This window comes from Pararge aegeria, chromosome 6 (assembly GCF_905163445.1).
Source record: "Pararge aegeria chromosome 6, ilParAegt1.1, whole genome shotgun sequence".
In the NCBI taxonomy this organism is placed as follows: domain Eukaryota; kingdom Metazoa; phylum Arthropoda; class Insecta; order Lepidoptera; family Nymphalidae; genus Pararge; species Pararge aegeria.
Window position 1 is genome coordinate 6,252,437 of NC_053185.1, and position 19,678 is coordinate 6,272,114.

A 19,678-nucleotide genomic window follows, 5' to 3' on the forward strand; every position below is an offset into this window, starting at 1 on the left:
ATGTGTACCTTTTAAACGCTTAGGTATCTTCTTTTACAAAATTCATCTATCGTTTAGCCCTTCTATACTTCTTTTGTTCATGTGGTTTTAGTATTAGCATGTTTTCTACGACCTGCCGCATAACTAAAATAGTTTATATACTCGGGAAAGTATGGTTGCATAACTGCATTATCTTTCGGGTCCAAAGAGTAATTCTCTTTTCATCACCATAATCATATCACCCATTACATGAAATGAGAAAGGATTAAGGCCGTGGTCCACGACGCTGGCCCAGTGCGGACGGGTGGATATACGCCTTTGAGAACATTATGGAGAATTCTCAGGCATGCAAATTTCCTCACGATGTGTTCCTTCACCGTTGAAGCAAGTGATATTTTAATTGCTTAAAACGCAAATAATTAAGAAAAGTTAGAGGTATGTATTTAAACTCAGCCCCCCGAAAGTGAAGTCGAAGTCCTCCCACTAGGCTTGGAAACGAGAAACAAACTGTTGCACGTGTGACGTAACTAAGGCGCAACGGTACAGCCTAAGTATGATAGCTATCTCAGTCAACGATAGCAAAAGTGTCTGCCGACCCTGGCTTGCCCCCTCCGCCGGCGATGGAGGGGTAAGCTACCAGCTCCCTTCACCTTCGTGTACACAGCGTCGTACAACCAATAACCAACCGCTTCGAGCCGGCGAAAGGTTTTATATACAAGTGGAATTCGCGCTGCCAAATTGCTATAAGTCAAAATATAGGGTAGTCGGGCGGTTCTCTTGGTCGTCGCCTGCTGCCTGACGTGCGGCTCGGTTATTTTTTTTTTAGTGCTCCGCGCGTGTTCTCACGCGAAATTGGATAGCGGACTTCAACACGTGTTGGGCAAATGCAAATCACCAGTGCCTTTACAATAATAATCGAGCAATAAGACTGTGTAACAAAAATGGGGTGCAGTGCCAGATACTGTTTACTGATTTTGTCATTGTGCCTAGTGACTGAACTAACGTTTGGTGTGAGAGTGGCGCCTAAGCGAAAGAAAGGTAAATTTCATTATAATTGCAGACACATCGCGCACGAATTAAAAGCCTACTATGTATTTAGAAAACGCATAATATTATTTATTGCATAATGATAATTCACCAGCTGTGTAGTAGATAATAAACGGAAATAGAACATAGTTTTATTCGTATGTGAATTAAGTGGGCGAATGCTGGCGTTAAATGATCCTTTGACCCCGTTATATCCGATACATTAGGAGTCGAATGGCGAACCACGTAGGTAGAGTAACTTCGGATCATATGATCCCGTACTCGAATCAACGAATCGGCGGTGTGCTGTCAACGACCGCATAAACAAAATAAAATTAGTATACATAAACCGACATCGTTCCTAGAGTACTTTTTGCATATTTTTCGACTATGATTTATTGCGTCATATTTTTATTAATTAAGCTATATAAGACTTACGTCCGGTTTAATATGATAAACAGTCAATTAATTTCATCTCGCCTGTCAAAAACAGTAACAGGCCAAAACTACGTTAAAAATTGATTTACTTTTATATACAACTCCAAAAATATTTGCGTAAAAATGTTGGTATGTACATTTTTACGCAAATATTTTTGGAGTTGTATATAAAAGTAGAACTGTAAATCAATTTTTACGGTAACAAAGATGCACAAGAAACGCAGGCGCTATTTTCCCTCGGGATTGCAAGGCTTCTTTATAAATATACATTTATATACATAAATATATATATATATATATATATATATATATATGTGTGTGTAAGATATTAAGTTTATTCATGGCAACCTGGAATTTATAGGACGATGCGGTACAGTTTAGGATTACTCACTTAATTTTAATCGATTCATGATAATTGTCTGATAACTCTTGACGAAAAAATTGATTACTATTTAGATTTAATAAAATGACCTCAAGCAAAAAGCCTTAAAGGCTTTGTTTGTAGTCAAAATAGTGAAATACCTAGAAGGCCATTGTAAAATATCTAAAGGACGCATTTTTTTTGACGTTGAAAAAACATTTTGAAATTAAACAGATCATTATGTTACGATAACTAACACTATGAAATTCAATATGTTAAATTCTTAAACTATTTTAACAAAATAAACCTTCTATGGTTTTTTTGATAAATAAACGGTACTTATGTTTAGTACGATTTCTAAGCTGTACAATTTTATGTCGTGTCAATAAAAATTTTTGTTTGCCTTCAAACAGCGTGGGATCTCTAGGATATTGTAATTATTAGGTTTTCCCAAAACGAATATTAACATCCGAAACGAATACCTAACGGTATGCCTATAGATTAAAAAACATTTTATTTTTAATTTACATATTTATAAATTCAACTTTATGATTACCGTATTATAATTTGTAAATATCGTAAACAATACAGTTTCAGATAGGAATTTGGAATAGCCGTAATCACTTCATATACAACACAGAATTTTTGTCTGCCTTAATCTTTTGAAACTTGATTCAAATAACTTAACAAGTTTTAATGTAAATCTGAAAAATGTGTGACCCTAATTAACACCTAGAAACGAAGAACATGTTTATACGTTTAATTGATGTTATACTAAGATTTTATTCTACATTCTTAAGTGTTCAGTATAATGTAAGGTAGTTAATTGTATTATAATTTTTGCTACCAAATTTAATCATATGTTAGATTTTGTATATTATTTTAATCAAATATGATGCACAAAATTGAAAAAAAGACCTTTGAGGGTCTTATATATAATTTATAATTCAAATGTAAACTTAAATAGTTGGTAGGTAAAAAGTAAACACGTGTAAGATAAATATGTATCACTGCAGTAAAACCGTTATAGTTATAGTACATTTGACAGCTGTTACATTAATTTTAAGACATTAAATAAAACGTCTTAATAAGTAATGATGGTTATTGTCAAATCTACAAAATCTAAGTCATTATTGAAAATTATATGACTAATAGTATTAATCTAAGATGAAAGAATATAGAAGCTAGTTTACTACATCCATCCAAAGAAAATTTATACTAATTCTGGACACACAACTCGTAAGATGAGACGATGCCGCTGTCAAGGTAGCAGGAATATTTTGGACTAGAATTAACAATTCTCAGAGATCATACGAGATTTAAAGCCTTAGAGCTTTCACTCATATTAAAATTGGAGGACTTACCTTAAGTTTAAAATATTTGTGACCACTGACACACGAAATGTCAAAATTAATCCTATAAAATAGCTGAACTGTAGTATGCAATTAAAGGAGTATACAAATACAAGGTGATATGCTTAAACAAAAAATAATAATATACCTTTGCTTTAAACGAATTCGTTTCACAGCTGGGAAAATACAAATAAAACAAGTGAATAACTGCTACCTACGTAAGAATTCGAATATTTATTGGACATATAATGAATACGTTACGGGTATTTTAAACTTTCATGAAGTGGAGGTTGTTAGTTTAACGTATATTTAATAAGTGTGTATAAATATAGATCTTTAGTTTTTTTTCATTGATTTATGTGAATTTTATGCCAGTCAGTAGAGAACGCTCTGAATGAATTCAATTGGGACCCTTTACTATTCCTCGAGTGATTTCTTAGTAAGAATAGGAATATTTTCAACTCGATATTGCCCCTTATGTCCAAAATCTCCGAGTGACTTACTTCACCCAAATAGTTTTCGTGAGACAGAAGAACATTCGTAGAGAATTACAAAGGTAGATCAAATAACAAGGCAAATGTATGATGAGCACTAAAAAGCTAAAATAAACGTCCAAGACAGAACTTGTAACCTATATATTATACATGCAATTTTTTTGTTTTTTTTGTCAATCCTGCCAAAACGGTAGAACGGATGTAGATGAAATTGAGCAAGCAGATCCAAGAAATAATTTTTACAATTTGTATTTGTTTTTTACGGAGCAAGAGATCGTAATGTTTTTTTGCATTGTAGTAGTTAGAGAATAACATATGCGTACATATCAAGGTTCCCATGTAGATATAATATTTTATTACAACATTTATTATTTAATTCAGCCTATTAATTTTATTTAAGCATATTTTTTTAAACATGAACAACATATGCTTGGTGCCGTGTGGTGACGGCAGATCATGACATTATACAGTAGTCACCACTCCGCGTCTTCCCGCGGGTGTCGTACGAAGCGACTAACGGAATATAACGGAGAGAGGGCAGCAGCGTCTTCTATGCTACTACTACCATCACAAAACCACCTGCTCAGCTTGGTGATTATAGGCATATTCTCCAGTTGTGAGAGGTCTTTAGTCCAGCAATGGACTGTAATAGGCTGTTTGTAGCGGTCTCCACATTACAGAACTAGATAGTGCCACAAAAATCCTGCATCGCGCTAGCGAAGTGTTCACAAAGAATGCCTGTATATACAACTTCCAAAGATGAATGTTCGGTCCTCGGTCCCCGAGCACGATCACCCGCTCGGAGGAAGATCTTCCTATTGTTACGGTCGAGCGTATTACCATAGCTCCCGTACACTGTTGATGATAATTATGATGATAATTTTTTTAACAAGAAATTAATTTATTTTAATAATTAATTGCATATTTATTATTCTCCATTTCTAACCGACGTGTCCGACAATTCCCGAGACCATGGGTTATTGCGACACGTAGGTGTGAGTACGTATAAACACGTACGCTACATCCGGAGCGCTAATCAACTACGGGTTTGCATTAAACCCCTTCACACTACGTCGTTACGAAGTCGTAGCGCTCATTACAATTATCTGGAACACAACATCTTATGGATAACAATTTTAAATTGCACCAACTTTTGTTCTGTTATGCTTCCTGTACAGTTTTTAACGAAAGAACCAATTAATTATGACTTACCCACCAAGACTATCCGCTATGTTGCAATAATTTGTCATACTTTATAACACCATAATGCTAAAAATTATATATGAACTATTCAGCCTTTGTGGCCTGTTTGAATAAAGTAACAGTTTTATATAAAACAAGCGGACCCCAACGCCATCTGTCGGGCTTATTTGTGAATCTAAACCATCCAGGGTGCCACCCAAACGCATACCAAAAAAAATCATTCAAATCGGTCCAGCCGTTTAGGAGGAGTTCAGTGACATACACACGAACACAAGAAATATATATATAAAGATAACACATGAATGTAGAGTAGATTATATTTTTTTCTTTAAACTACATAATAACAATGCCTTCAAATTTATACAGAATATATATTATTTTAATTGCCTACTATATAAACATATCTTATAACTCCTTCAGCTTGAAAAGCCATGTAGATGTATTCTTTATCTCGTCTTAACTCGTTAGAAATAGGCCGAGAAGATGGTAGACATAATTATCACGTAGAGCTGATCTTAGCCCTGATGTTTAAATATTGTCGCTATTGCCTAATGTGAACAGGCTATAGTAAAAAGCAAGATTGAATGATCAGCGAGAGCTCGTCCGGTCAGTACAAGATGCAGTTTTTCCCATCGCAGTTTTGAAATGTTCGCCTACCTTAAGATTATTTGCTTCATAGAGATTTGTAAAAGAGCATGCAAAAAGTTAATGGACGAAATATTGAGACTATAACATTTCACAAAAGGTTTTATTGGCATTTGATTTTTTAAATCAATATAATGGAGACCAGACTCATCCGCGGTCTTTTTATTCCGCTACACGTTAGCCCTTGACTGCAATCTCACCTGGTGATAAATTATGTAGAGATGTTTGTGGGCCTGACAGGTTAAGGCACTCAGTTATATTTCACCCAAACCCGGCGCTTTCTGCACGGCGATAGAATAGCTTGGTGGGACGTTTTGTCGATAGAGTAGTACCAAGCCACCTTAGCTGGCCGACCTTTGCCTACCAGCAGACCAGACCAGAGAAAAGTCTGATATTATAAATTTACAAATTGCTCCTGCCAGAGATGATCGTACCGGACCTCCCAGATACAAAACCACAGATCTCACTACTGCACCATAATTAAATAAGTAATAAATAATGTAAATAAAATTACTTAAGTGTAAATAGCACCAAGACCTTCATCATCATCATCACCACTTCAACCGATTTCCGGTTACTACTGTACATAGGTCTTTTGAAGGTAGTTCCAAAATCCACGGTCCTGCGCCGCTTGCTTCAAGCGGCGTCCAGCGACTCGCTTGATATCGTCTGCCCACCTCGTTGAAGGTCGACCAACGCTGTGTTTACCGTGTGGGGTCGCCATTTCAGCACTTTGGGGCCTCAACGTCCATTGGTTCTACGAGCTATGTGCCCCGACCATTGCCGCTTAAGCTACACGCCTCGCTGAGCTACGTTCTTCTCTCCTTTCTGATTTGATCAATACTGACATAGCTCCATCGCCCACTGAACCCGCGCAACCACTAAATAAGTTAATAAACAATAAATAAATAAATATACTACGACAATACATACATCGCCACCTAGCCCCAAAGTAAGCGTAGCTTGTGTTATGGTAACTAAGATGACTGATGAATATTTTTTATGAATAATTTTATGTATATAAATACTTATAATATACATATAAACACCCAGACACTGAAAAACATTCATGATTATCATACAAACATTTGCCAGTTGTGGGAATCGAACCCACGGCCTTTGACTCAGAAAGCAGGGTCGCTGCCCACTACGCCAATCGGCCGTCATGGTTGCTATTCACACAACTTAAGCCACTAAGTTGAAGTGTTCACTCCGGTTTATAATTAGTAAATTAATACGTTGAAATCTAGTATGTATCAGCATTGAGTGTGATCGCGAAACGACATGCCCTAATTGTTAGCATTTTCCTTCATTAAAATTGCAATTAACAACAAAAATAAGAACGTATAAAATCGCCACTCATTTTTCAAAACAAGAACGCCTTCACGAAAATGATTTATTTTATGACCTGTTATTTTATTTACTTACGTAATGCACGATGTGATAAAATTGTAACGAAAGTTATAATTACCGGCCCAAGTATGCTGTTATTACCTTGAACATAAACATATAAATATTTTAAGGATGATAAGGTTGTGTAACTTTAATAAAAAAATAAAAACTTGAAGCGTTAAAACGATTGTGTTATTTATAAAGTAATGCACTTTAAGAAACACAAATAATTACAAAAAAATCTATTAATGTTCCGTACTAATATTGAAAACAACTAACCAAATAATAAACAACCAAAAAATATTTATAAAAGATATCGTCCTACGGCTAAGTGCCCAAGAAGCCAATTTCCGCTCCGGATTGGAAGGCTTATCTTTTGGACTAAGTAAGCGCAAGCCCTTGGGTCATTATCATTATCATCATCATATCAACCCATTACTGGCCCACTACAGGGCACGGGGTCTTCTCAATGAGAAGGGGTTAAGGCCGTAGTCCACCACGCTGACTCAGTGTGGATTGGTGGACTCCATACAACTTTGAGAACATTATGGAGAACTCTCGGGCATGCTGTACTCACGATAGTTTCCTTCATCGTTGAAGCAAGTGATCTTTGAATTGCTTAAAAGCTCATAACCAAGAAAAGTAAGAGGTGGTACTGGGATGCGAACTCGGCCCCCCGTAAGTTATTTTAGTTAGCGTATAATGTTACATAATGAATATATTTAGGAATTAATATAAATAGGGACTTCAATCAGCGAATAAATAATCAACATTTTGACTAGTAACTAACTAGTGCCAATCTCCATGTTTAATGTAAACATTCCAAACACGTACGTGTATATCTAACACTAGCAAAAAATAGAGAACACAGATGTCGAATAGAAGACATACCGACAAAAAATTGTATTAATTAGATAGCATATAAAACCGTTTTAGGCGTGGCAGTATTCCATTTTTTAATCAAAATACTCACCGGTCTAATACTTCGTACCATTAGTAGCGGCTTAGTAATTTCACAAACAAAATTTTTAAGATTCCGTGTTGGAAGAAAAAAAATAACTTTTAGAGTACGAGATTAAAATGGTTTACCTAAATGCCTTCATGCATCATTATCCCATCACTTCTACTATACACATTCATTAAACCATAACCATTTGGATAATACACTGCTTGCTACACTTTCGTTATTCAGTTCATTAATAATTATCTAACATTATTATATATAAAAACCTCAGATAACCACGTATAAGTGAAATTCCAATCTAGTTAGAAATATCATATTAATAAAAAAATATATATATACTTTACCAGTCTCAGCGTACCAATATACCACTGCCAAGAACAGAGGCCTCCTCTTTATTAGAGCGGTACAAGAGTGTTGACCCATCACGTTGTTCCAATTCTGGTTGGCGGGCTAATGTTATAATTACTTAATAAAAAATTACTTTTACGGTCTAAACTATATCATAATTCGTTACAATTTAAAAACAGCTCTAACTAATTACAACGCTACCATGGGTAAACTTACAACGGACGTTGGTTTTTGTAATTAACTATTTTACATAAGTTTTTTTTTTTTTTTTTTTTTTTTTATACAGAGAAAATGCCTGACGCATACCACTCCATTGGGGAAACGGAGTAGTTATGTGGGACTTGCACCCACTAAAAACTCTGTGTGTCCCTCGATAGCCCTATAAGTGAGAGCACGGGGTTCACTTGCGTATTCACCGCACTCTCGCCAAGGTTTTGACCCCCCAGTGCGTGGCGGGTCCTATCATCACTGGCCTGATCGCTGCCAAATCCTCCAGAGAGGCGTACACTACACGGCACGCCACCTTCTTAGGCCTGTCATTATTTGGGTGGCAAACTTCCCCTTTAATTCGCCACCCGCGCGCCTACAACTCATGGAGGCCGGAGGTCATTGGTTGCTCTCCGGCGCCCGGTTCGTCTCCTGCGAGAGGGGAGTGTTGATGTTCTTTCTCTGTCTCGCTCCGCCGCCTCCTTTGCGGACATCACCTCCTCGCAAAAAGAGGCAGCAGTATTCCACGCTGACTCGCTCCGTAATATAGTTTGAACTATAGTTGGAAGCGAAAGGTCACCAGCTGCCGTATTTTCGAGGGCACGGCGCTGCCCTGCCCAAGCTGGACACACCTCTAAGGTGTGCTGCGCCGTGTCCTCGAGGCAGTCATCGCAATGGTGGCAACCGGGCGATTGCTCCCGACCTATGCGACACAAATACTTACCAAAGCAACCGTGTCCGGTTAGTATCTGCGTCAGCCGAAATGATAGGGCACCATGGTGGCGCCCTAGCCAATCCTCCATAACGGGCCTTATCGCCGCTATAGTGGCATGCCCTGCGCTGGGATTTTCCAGGCGTCCCTTCCATTTCGCCATTAGGATCTGACGGAGCTCGAAACGACGCTGCGTGTATACCCGCAGCATCGGTTCCTCGCCCCTTCTTCGCGCCTCCATTTTCCACTGATGTATTGAGGCGAGGGTTTTAGCTTCGTACATAAGTTTACTTAACACAAAGTAGTCAAGTGAGAGTAAGATTCGCACACAGAGCTCCGTACGTTGGAGGAATTGTATAAATATTATTTATTGGAGTCTTAAAGGAACAATTGAAAAAAATAATGTTTTTTTCGTCATAAAAGAAAAACAAAAAAGAAATTAAAAGTACTTAAACAAAACGCGTTTAAGTTGCTTCAACCAATAATTTTCTAGTAAGTATTTTAAAATAAAATAGAGTTTAGGTTTTCTGATTTCGTTTTTCTTGTGTTTATTTGACATTAATTATAACTTTAAACCGATACTTAGAAAAAAGATGTTGACTGACAAACGGACAAGTTTCTTTTGTCATTTAAATATCATTGAATAAGTTTATTTAAGTTATTACTTAGATATTTTTTCTTACTTATCAACTATTAGGTTTTAAAAGCCTGCATGTTTCTTCTAGTCAGATTTGTTTTTCAGGTTCAAAAGCGAACCTATAATAATCCCCAGCTTATTTATTTTCACCATGAAATAAACCACGTCCGGTACGTTGCTACCTAAATACAGAATAAACAAATGAAACTACACGGTTTAAATATTGCATTAGTATGAAGTGATAAGATTTCATTTACCATTTGAATCGTGTCTAACAGTAAATTTAAGTAATATCCCTTTTAAACTTATGTGATATTTTAAATACATTACCAAAATGCATACTAAGCTTCTTTTCAGTCATCCAATGATCGTAAATAGAAATCGTTAGTGTATCTACTTATACGTTTTCACTTTTTAATCGAGCATTCTATTCTAATCACATGCGGATTTACTTTAAATTTCACCGAAAAAACATACTATCATAGTACCATCTAATCTATGTACATCCCTTGCATTACAAACGTGGGAGCGGTAAAAAATAATTTACAGTCGTTTCTCTCTCTCGAACACTTCCACTTAGCATATAGAAGTAAAACGGACTTCTTAGAATGGTCTAGTTATGATAAAGCAAGAAACATTATCAGTATAAATCCATTACCGTCCAAAGAATGTCTTCTCATAATGAGAAAGGCTTTGACCGCAGTCCACTACGATGCTACGGTTCAAAGAATATGAAATACTTAAATAGAAAAATTTTATAATTTTTATTAGTGTTTTTACCTACACTTTTTTTTGGATTTTGGGCAAAACCTGCCGTTGTGAGAGACCCTTAGTCCAGCAAAAGACAATTGATGACAGTAATAAAGCCAAGTTCAGTTCTATCCAGATATTGCCAAAAAATAGACTTCTCTATCCGCTCTGTATTCCTAGTAGCTATTCCAGCACATTAGAATTACAACCTCTATCAGTCTTTTGAACTGAGGAAGCAATGAATCTTAATTGTGTAAAATGTGTGGACTCGATCCATTTTACTTTTGACAGTTTTCAAATATAACTCAACCTTCACACTTTCTGAAAACAAGAATGTAACAGCTGTTGAGTAAAGAATTAACCAACGAAATTTAATTGCGTAGGAAACACAATTTTAGTACTTAGCACCCATGTTTTAAGATTTTTAATTGCTTGTTATATTATGAGGGTACTGTACGGTGAAACAATTCTGTTGACCTCAATATCTGACCTTTAAGGTGAACCACGCATTAGCAAAACGCATGTGAATGTGACTGCTAACTTTGTATCTCGAACAAGTAACTTATAACCTTTGATAGATATAGATCACATATCAAAGTTGCTTTATGGATAACGGAATTTCATCTCAATCTTTAGAAGTTTTTCGTTTTTATCTGACAGGTATTGCCAAGTTATGTTAGGTGCGGCTTAAACATACACTTTTGTGTCTCGTGTTGCAAACTAACTTAGAGTCATCTTCATCATACCACTTCTCTCAGAATAAGAAGGCTTAAGCCGTAGTCTAAGGCTCAACTCGCGCATCTCTCAGGCATGGGGGTTTTCTCACGATGTTTTCATTCATCGATAAAGCAAATGACATAAAGTTGGACATAATGCACACAGCTTTTAAAAAATATGATGTTGTATAATATGATGTTCCATATAGTCATTTTGAACCACTGCCTGCGCCGACATACACGCTTTTGGTTATCAATAGCTTTCTCTTTTCACACTGATTGCCGATAAAAAGTTGAAGAAAAAGCATTAAAACTTTTTTACAATTTCTATGAGTTAATTTAAGTCTTCGGTGTCGCCTAAAGGATACGGTCCATCGTGGTGTCTAAAAATATGCACTGGCAACTAGTGTATGTATCCAATGCACCGGCAACTACTGTATGTAATGTATGTACTGTGTGTAATTGCCACTACCCGATACAGCAACCGCAATTGCTAAGTTAGTGTCCCGTGTTCTTAACATAACGTGTCTACGTGTGTGCAGCGCCTAAGACTCAATCAAACAGACGAATTTAGTGTGGAACCATACGTTGGGTTAGGAGTAAGAAACGCTCTAGAATCCTTGGCACAATTTTTTTAGACACTTATTGTACTTCTTACATTATTTTATATTTGAAATAAGCTCACGTTACCTTAACACTCGCATTACATAACTTTGCCTTTTTACCATACCTTTAAATGAAAAGACCTAGTACAAGAAACCTTGAGCATGGATTCATAAATTAATCGTAACCTGGAAATAGACTTCCACTCTGTTTCTTATTAAACTTTACCGTGATGAGGACAAGGTTTAAAATTCAATGAAATTGTGCAGGAGAGCTGCAGGGTTAATTTACAGTCAAGATAGATTATGCGTGAGATGTTTTACGTAAGACTAGAATTAACATAGAAATGCGTGCACCACAAGCCCTACATTCTAAGGCACTATTGTTCCATTCATTCGTTCACCATTCAATACTTGATAATTACTCTACGAACTGGGTTACGTAGAAAGGAAGTACCTAACCAGTACATTGCATGAACTTATAAAATCAATATTGCATTGTTTTTGAAGTGAAACTTTTTTCTGGCGTCGTATATAACAGTTACTTTAAATGTAAATTTTTTGAGCGAGGTTGAGGGAACATTTGAAATATGATGGGTACTTCGAAACAAAGTAGACCTGGAAATGACCTATACCACTAGTTTTAGTTTTCAAGTTTTTTTTTAATCCACTACACTTAAGCATTTAACTGCAAGCCCGCTACCGTCTAAGACTGCATCATCAGTTACCACCGAGTGAGATAGCAATATAGGACTTAATTTTACTAATGGTTCGTGTGCAAATCTAGAGCGGGTATAACATTACGATATCGTGTATAAAAAACAATTATATACCACTGCAAATACCCCTTTCTGTTTAATGCAATTGCATACTTGGGAACCTATTTAGCGTCAGTCGAGAAAAATTATAGGTATTAAATGATAAATATATTAAACTCTACTTATTATTATGCCTGTTAAGATTTCTACGTTTAAGATAATAAATATCTACATTGCGTCTGTTTAACATAATCATTTACAACGTGTAAATGAAAAACGAAAAAATAATTCACATGCTTTAGAGGAACATTATGTGCTGTCTTTGAGACTAATCTATATAACCGAAAATTAAATAGTTTTTAAATAAATCTCTGCCATAGTATTTTCTGAAAGAAATCAGATAAAGCCCTTACATCACATGCAAAATAAAAATTAATGTGACTCCTGTCACTTTATGGGGTACGCGTCACGTAGCGTAGGTACTATGCGCGTGTCGGTCTTTTATATTCAATAGGGCTGTCGTAAGTAAACACTTAGAATGTTTTAAACTCGTTTGTATAGTAAAATAAAAATGCTTCTTTTGATTTAATATTTTACAGGGTCATTCAAATTACAAGTTGTATAGTTAAACATCAGGGAGGTCATATTAGTTTTCTTTGCTTTTTAAATATTACTAGCTCTTGCCCGCGTTCTTTGTTTGCATTTACTATGGTTTTTTACAAATCTCGTGAACCGTTTGTTTTCCTGGAATAAAAAGTAGCTTACGTTATCTTCATCCTTTCAACTAACTCCACGGCTAAAATCTAGTTGATTGGTTTCTTTCTTAGTGCGCACTGTAAAGACACACAAACAAACGAACAAATAAACTAGCAAACACACTTTCGCATTTATGATCTCAGTAAAGATGTGATTCCTGCCTGATGGTGGGAGGTTAGTTTCCGGTACGATGTCTATGTATGGGTATGGGATTAATAACTGCAACTAACACGTTAGCCAACTTAGATCTTAGACTGCTAGTGAGGTGACTTCGACAGACTTAGCTTACCATCAGGTGAGATTGCAGTTAAGGGCTAACTAGCAGTGAAAAAAAAAATAAAAGAAACAGATGTTGAACACATAAACTACTGTATTTGTACCTACGCTAGAAAATAAATTTTCACATAATAATCAAAGTAGCACAGTTTACATTAAATTGTTATCAATTAGCTATGTTATCTAAAGCCAAAACATGAGCTTCTACAAACATAGATTTACTAAAGTTAATAAACGATAAATTAATCTAATTTTATCTAAAATAGGTCGGTACATTATATTTACACTGCGAAAATAAGTTGTTGTTTATAATATTAATATTCACGATAAGATACTCCTATTGTTACTATTGAAAATGTAAATTTTATCCATTTAAGTAGCAAATAATAAGTTTAAACTAATTTACCTAAATTAAAATGCAGGCTTCATAAGTTTCTAAATAAGAACAAAGTTATAGTCAAATTGTATGCATGACTTAATTCTGTAATCATGCCCACAATTCCATATAAATACGATAGATATAAATGATAAAAAATAGGAGTAAGAGTAAATCCTATTTTACGTTTCAAAACTTTTTTCCTCTTTTGTACTTTATAGTGAGATACTAAACTTCCTTGCTGGAGTGGCCACTCCAGCCATTAAAACTAATTCGAACTCAGTAGCGTTGATTTACTGCTTATTCGTTTTTCCAAGTAAAACTATTAAAAAAATTATACTTCCTTTCAAAAAAACCCTTTAACCCAGTACCGCTGTGCTACCAAAAAAATTATATGAAGCTTAAGATTTCATGCATTATTAATTAAAGCTACATCACCTTTTCCTACTAGTATTTTAAGGCTGACATGTCTTTAAAACGACTATTATTTATAAAGAGTTAAATTCATAGGTTTGCATAGGAACGATAATGTTTTATCCAATATACCTGCTAGTGCTTCTGTTTCTTCTCTCTATCTAGAGCACAAGTCTAAAGTATCTATTAGAAAAAAGTTTATAGTCTATGATAGCTCCAAATGCACCGTTGAGTCAGTCAATGTTACCAGTTTGCGATGTATAATTTTAAACTTTCTCTAAAGACACCAGCTTCGCTGTGCTATTGGCGCGGTTTCCCTTTCCGTGGCCATCGGAGACGCTTCATTGAGCGTGATATCTTAACAAAATTATTGTAATTTACGTAAAATCTGTACTCTCTTTAAAGTCATTATTACATAAAGTTCTATTAGATAGGCGTTACTTTGCGGAAGTTCGTCATTATGTCTGTACTTGTTCATTGTAAATAAAGTTGTGCAGAAGCGTTTGACTAGAGATCTGACTGGTACGATGGAAATAAAGGTTAGCTAACTGAAAGTGCCTTTAGTCTATAGAGTCTTTGAGTAGCACATTCGATGATATTTCTTGGTACAAGATATTGAGAAGTCAATAAGTACTCAGACATATGGTTACCAATTTAATAAAGGGAAGTTTACCACACTTATAACATAGGGGTATGAAAACAAGTTAACGGCCTTTTATTATTTAATGTAAACACAAAATTTCATAATAAACGGGCTAGCCGTTTGGAGGAGTTTTGTTAAAAACACTGGGAGCCAAGAATTTAATATATTGGAGATTAAAACCTACCACGGCAAACTTCCTCAAAATGGACCCAGTGAAGAAAATGATTCAAAATATACTATCACATACTACTCGTTGAACTGTCGATCTTTTGGTGTGTGGAAATTATGACTTAGTAATTTCCACACACCAAAAGATCGGAAATTATGACTTCATAATTTCCACACACCAAAAGATCGACAGTTCAACATAAGACCCTACATTATTTATTTTGTGTAGAGCAATAGATAAACTTTAACGTGTTGACAATTCACAAACAACTTGCCTGCTGCTTAAACAATTATCAAATTAATAAGTGTTTACACGGTTAATTTAATAATAACCATGGCATAATATTAAAGTTACATGCTAGGGTTATGTGAATGCAATGATGTAATTTTGTAACACTTCATTTATTTTATCGTAACTTTTGTTCGTAAGTACCTACTCGTATGTGATAGTATCTTTTGAATCATTTTCTTCACTGGGTCGTTTTTGAGGACTTGTTTTCATACCCCTATGTTATAAGTGTGGTCAACTACCCTTTTTTAAACTTCAAATTTTTTAGCACCCCAAACCATTTTTTGGACACAATATAAGCGCGAAGGAAATCGTGGTACAGCTTGTACTTATATAGATTAATTTGAAATAAGTTGAATCACATAATCAGGTCGTTTCCCAACTTCAACAGAGAGTTTAAGCGCTATCAAACCTTTATAAAGTACTAGATGTGCCCTGCGGCTTCGCCCGCGTAATTTTGGGAGGCAGCGTACTGCTACACCTATAGTCATATAGATTTATAGATTATTTCACAAGAGTTTTTTTTATCTTACGTAATTTTTTTTTTTCAATGAACAGTATACTATATTATATCTAATACCTCCGAGAATATGTATAAAAAGTTTCATGAAGATCGGTTCAGTAGTTTTTGCATGAAATAAACCAACTTCCATTCACATTTAAAATATGAGTAGGGATTACCGCTATCGTATAGCTAGCTTATAGTTCAGTTCTAGTACTTCTTTCGTCTTTTCAGATTTGAGTATTAGATACAGTACACTTTTAAACAACAACAAAATTCCAAGAAATGTGTATCAACAGGCAATAGATTTAATATAACTTCCTAGTAAGCGTGCTTCGCTGGCGTACCTAATTATTCAAATTGCTTGCAATCACGACTCGGTTATGATATATTTTTACTTTTTTCACAACGAAAACGGAGAAACGCATACCTACTCTTTCAATTAAGTAATTAATTAACGCAAGTGTCTTACTAGATTACTTTATTTGTATACATAATATAATGAAGTCTGATTTTTTTTTCTAAAGGTAACAACAATGAATACAATTCTAAAAAGCTACCTACCTACTGGAATTATTACAAATTCGTCAGTGTTGCCATCTAGGAAAATCACAAGACGTACTGTATCATATCAATATAATATTATAGACCTACGACATCATTCATTATCTACATAAAACAACAAACCCATAACACAAGTAAAAATCCAGTAGTAGGTAATAAAATATATAAATAGTAAAAAGAAATGCGCCTAAATGGTAAATCCACTACACAAACAGACACAATGCCGTATGTTCGAGACATTAAAGTCATTTAAGAAATTATATAATCACGCATAGGTATTTCTTTATTGCTGCACATATTGTTATGTTATTTATAATATATTTTTTAAACCACGTAATGCATGAAAAATTTAATGTAGAAAATTAATTAACATTATTAAGTCACACACTAGTTTCGAAAATGACGTAAGACGATTCCAAAATCGCACGTTACGCTAATGAAATTAGAAAGCGAGGCGAGAACCCAAAACGTTCTAAATTCAATGGGTTTAAACGATTTGTTTTAAAATATCATCGAGGTATCTTGCGTGTAATCGATTTGGCACAATCGGATGCGGTCTTTCACTCGTCAATCGTCATACGCAACGAGGCGGTTGCTAGGTCAAGAGCATTGGCCGTGGCATCAAAATGGACATCTTGTCTACTGTCATCGAACCCGATTTAACACAGCGTTAATTCTCTATGGCATTGAACTCTTATCATAATATCGGTGACGTGCAACCAGCGTGAAACTTTACAGTGCTTGTATGAAAAGGTTTCAAAACAAACGTCATTTAATGCGTAAAAAATGCACGCACGAATTTTATTACAACAAGATTGGAACTATAGTCATGAATCAAAAAAAGAAGATATTGCAACTATGCTTTTAATTGTACTTTGACATGTTCAATGATGATGAAAGTTACACTAAAAACAAAGCTACCGAATCTTAACCTAAAATCTATTCACATTGAAATAATGCTTCGATAAAGAGATTGCTGGCTATTCTGAATAATACAACCCTTTTGTAGACATTTCACATTCAAAACTTTCTTTCATTTGAAAATTGAAAAGAGAAAACATTGCACGTTTCACATTGGTTATAAATCTATGAACGTAATTATATACAGTTAGTTAAAATAAAAAGTTTTTATTATAATTTTACGGTAATAAAGTAAGAAATAGAAATGGGTATGTACCATATTCACGAAATTAATTACTGCTAGGTTAATGATGATTCAACAGTTTCCATAGTCAGTCAAGATTCTCGACCAACATCTCAATAATTTGAGTTGTTTCGGTGAGTAAGCGTAACCAAGGTTCTCATGATATCTTTGAAATTTAGCATCAAGTGTGTAGGTAAAACACACAATACGTGTATGTGCATAGAATAACGTAACTTCAACATAATGATTGCATTCAATTATTAAGAGATAGGGTTGCGAGGAATTATTTGTTGTGAAAAAAAAAATCTATAGAAGGCTTTCAACATCTACCTTATCATCATATCAACCGATAGACATCCACTGCTGGGCATATTTCTTTTGTCTTCTTCTTCTTCTTCTTTGGGTCCTTCAACACCTGGTGGTGCATAGGGCCGAGACTGCTTTTTTTATCTAGACCCATCGCGAGCTGCGGACTTTAGCGTGGTACAAGATGAGTTAGATATCAGAGTGTGTGTGTGTGTGTGATTTGTGTATCTAGGGAGTTCCAAATTCGACGGTTTTATGCCGTCCTGAGCAACCATATCGCACCAACAATACTAAGAAAAAGGTACCCAGATATCCTTACATACAAGGTACTCCAAACAAGTGTATTAAAAACGATCAAACGGACGTCTGTTTAAGATTGCATCCTCACTTATCATCAAGTGAGAGTAATGACTCGTAAATATGATTTTCCACTTTTTCAGCAATTATTAAGTCTTTGCACTCGACACACACTGTTAGTGAAATCTGCTTACCGTTAGCTCTCACAACCAGGTCTCCTACGCTTTCGTTAATATTAAAATAATCTAACTTGTAACTCTCAGTTAGCTATTTATTAGTTACATTAAACAGTCGTTACATTGCAGAATCTCATGACGTATGGGGAAGAGTTTGCTTATTTTAATCTGTAAAGAGATACAAGTTTTTATTTTTAGAAAATATTAATTATTATTATTTTACATTCATTTATATTTTTATGATCGAAGAGAAGAGAAGTGTGGTGTTAAAAAAACGAATTCGATTTTGATGTCAAAGGCAAACTTAACCACCTGTGTCTTTACGAGTCCACGGCCTGAAACCCGAGGCCAGGATATTATTTATCAAGAGAGGTACATATCTCTTACAATAATTACTTGAACGGTCTTAGTTGCGTCGTTATCATTAGGTAGATCTGCTTTCTTGATGTCCGATGAAAGTTACCAACCCAAAACCTTTGTCCGACTTTCAGTGCCAAACATATATTTTTTTATAGCGATTCTAAACTCCAAAGCCTTCTAACTCTTGCTTCTTGCGGCTGTCGGCGACTCGTTTGATATCTGCTACTAGTCTGCCCTCTTAATTCGGGGTTTGCCAACGCTATGGTACAGACCGCACCGCTTCTTAGGACCCCAGCTTCTATCGGACCCCCGAGTAATGAGCGATGATTCCCACCAATTGCTACTTTAGTGCTATTTCTCCTCTCCTCCTAGATCTCCTCATTTTTGAAATGATTAAACATATTTTAACCTATCCGTCGCACTGTAGCCCATTGTTAGCGACAGAGTCTTATAGTTAGCTATGACTAACACGCACTTTCCAAAGTATTTGTGAATTATTATCATCAGGCTATGAAGGATTTTAGTCAGACAAGCTAGAGCTATATAAAATTGCAATTCGCGTCTAACGTGAGGTAACCCTATCAGCAGCAATCATAGTTAAGTTGTTATCAAGGCCTATCTGTCCTTTAAAGTCGAGCGTGGGAACCGAGCTTAGTTCCTCAGGCCGACGAGGAATAGGATAAGATTCCAGGTAATGCAGAAATATTTACCTCGCGTAATTGCTAATTATTTCCTTTAACGATTTGCGTGAGGAAATACCTCGGAGTATGCATTTCGTTAGCATTTCTTAAATCGCGAGGTATGCCTTCAACTTTTTACGGAG

The 19,678-nt window shown here is 35.4% G+C and overlaps 1 protein-coding gene across 1 annotated transcript in view; it reads left to right on the top strand.

Moving 5' to 3' along the window:
• The first annotated feature begins 716 nt into the window (after window positions 1-716).
• The window catches only part of LOC120624735 (laccase-5), an 86,636-nt gene continuing 67,674 nt past the window's right edge, over window positions 717-19,678 (top strand). The window contains exon 1 of the mRNA XM_039891428.1: window positions 717-1,017. Coding sequence (XP_039747362.1) covers window positions 921-1,017 — 97 coding nt within the window. The 5' untranslated portion in view covers window positions 717-920. The remainder of the gene's footprint in view (window positions 1,018-19,678) is intronic.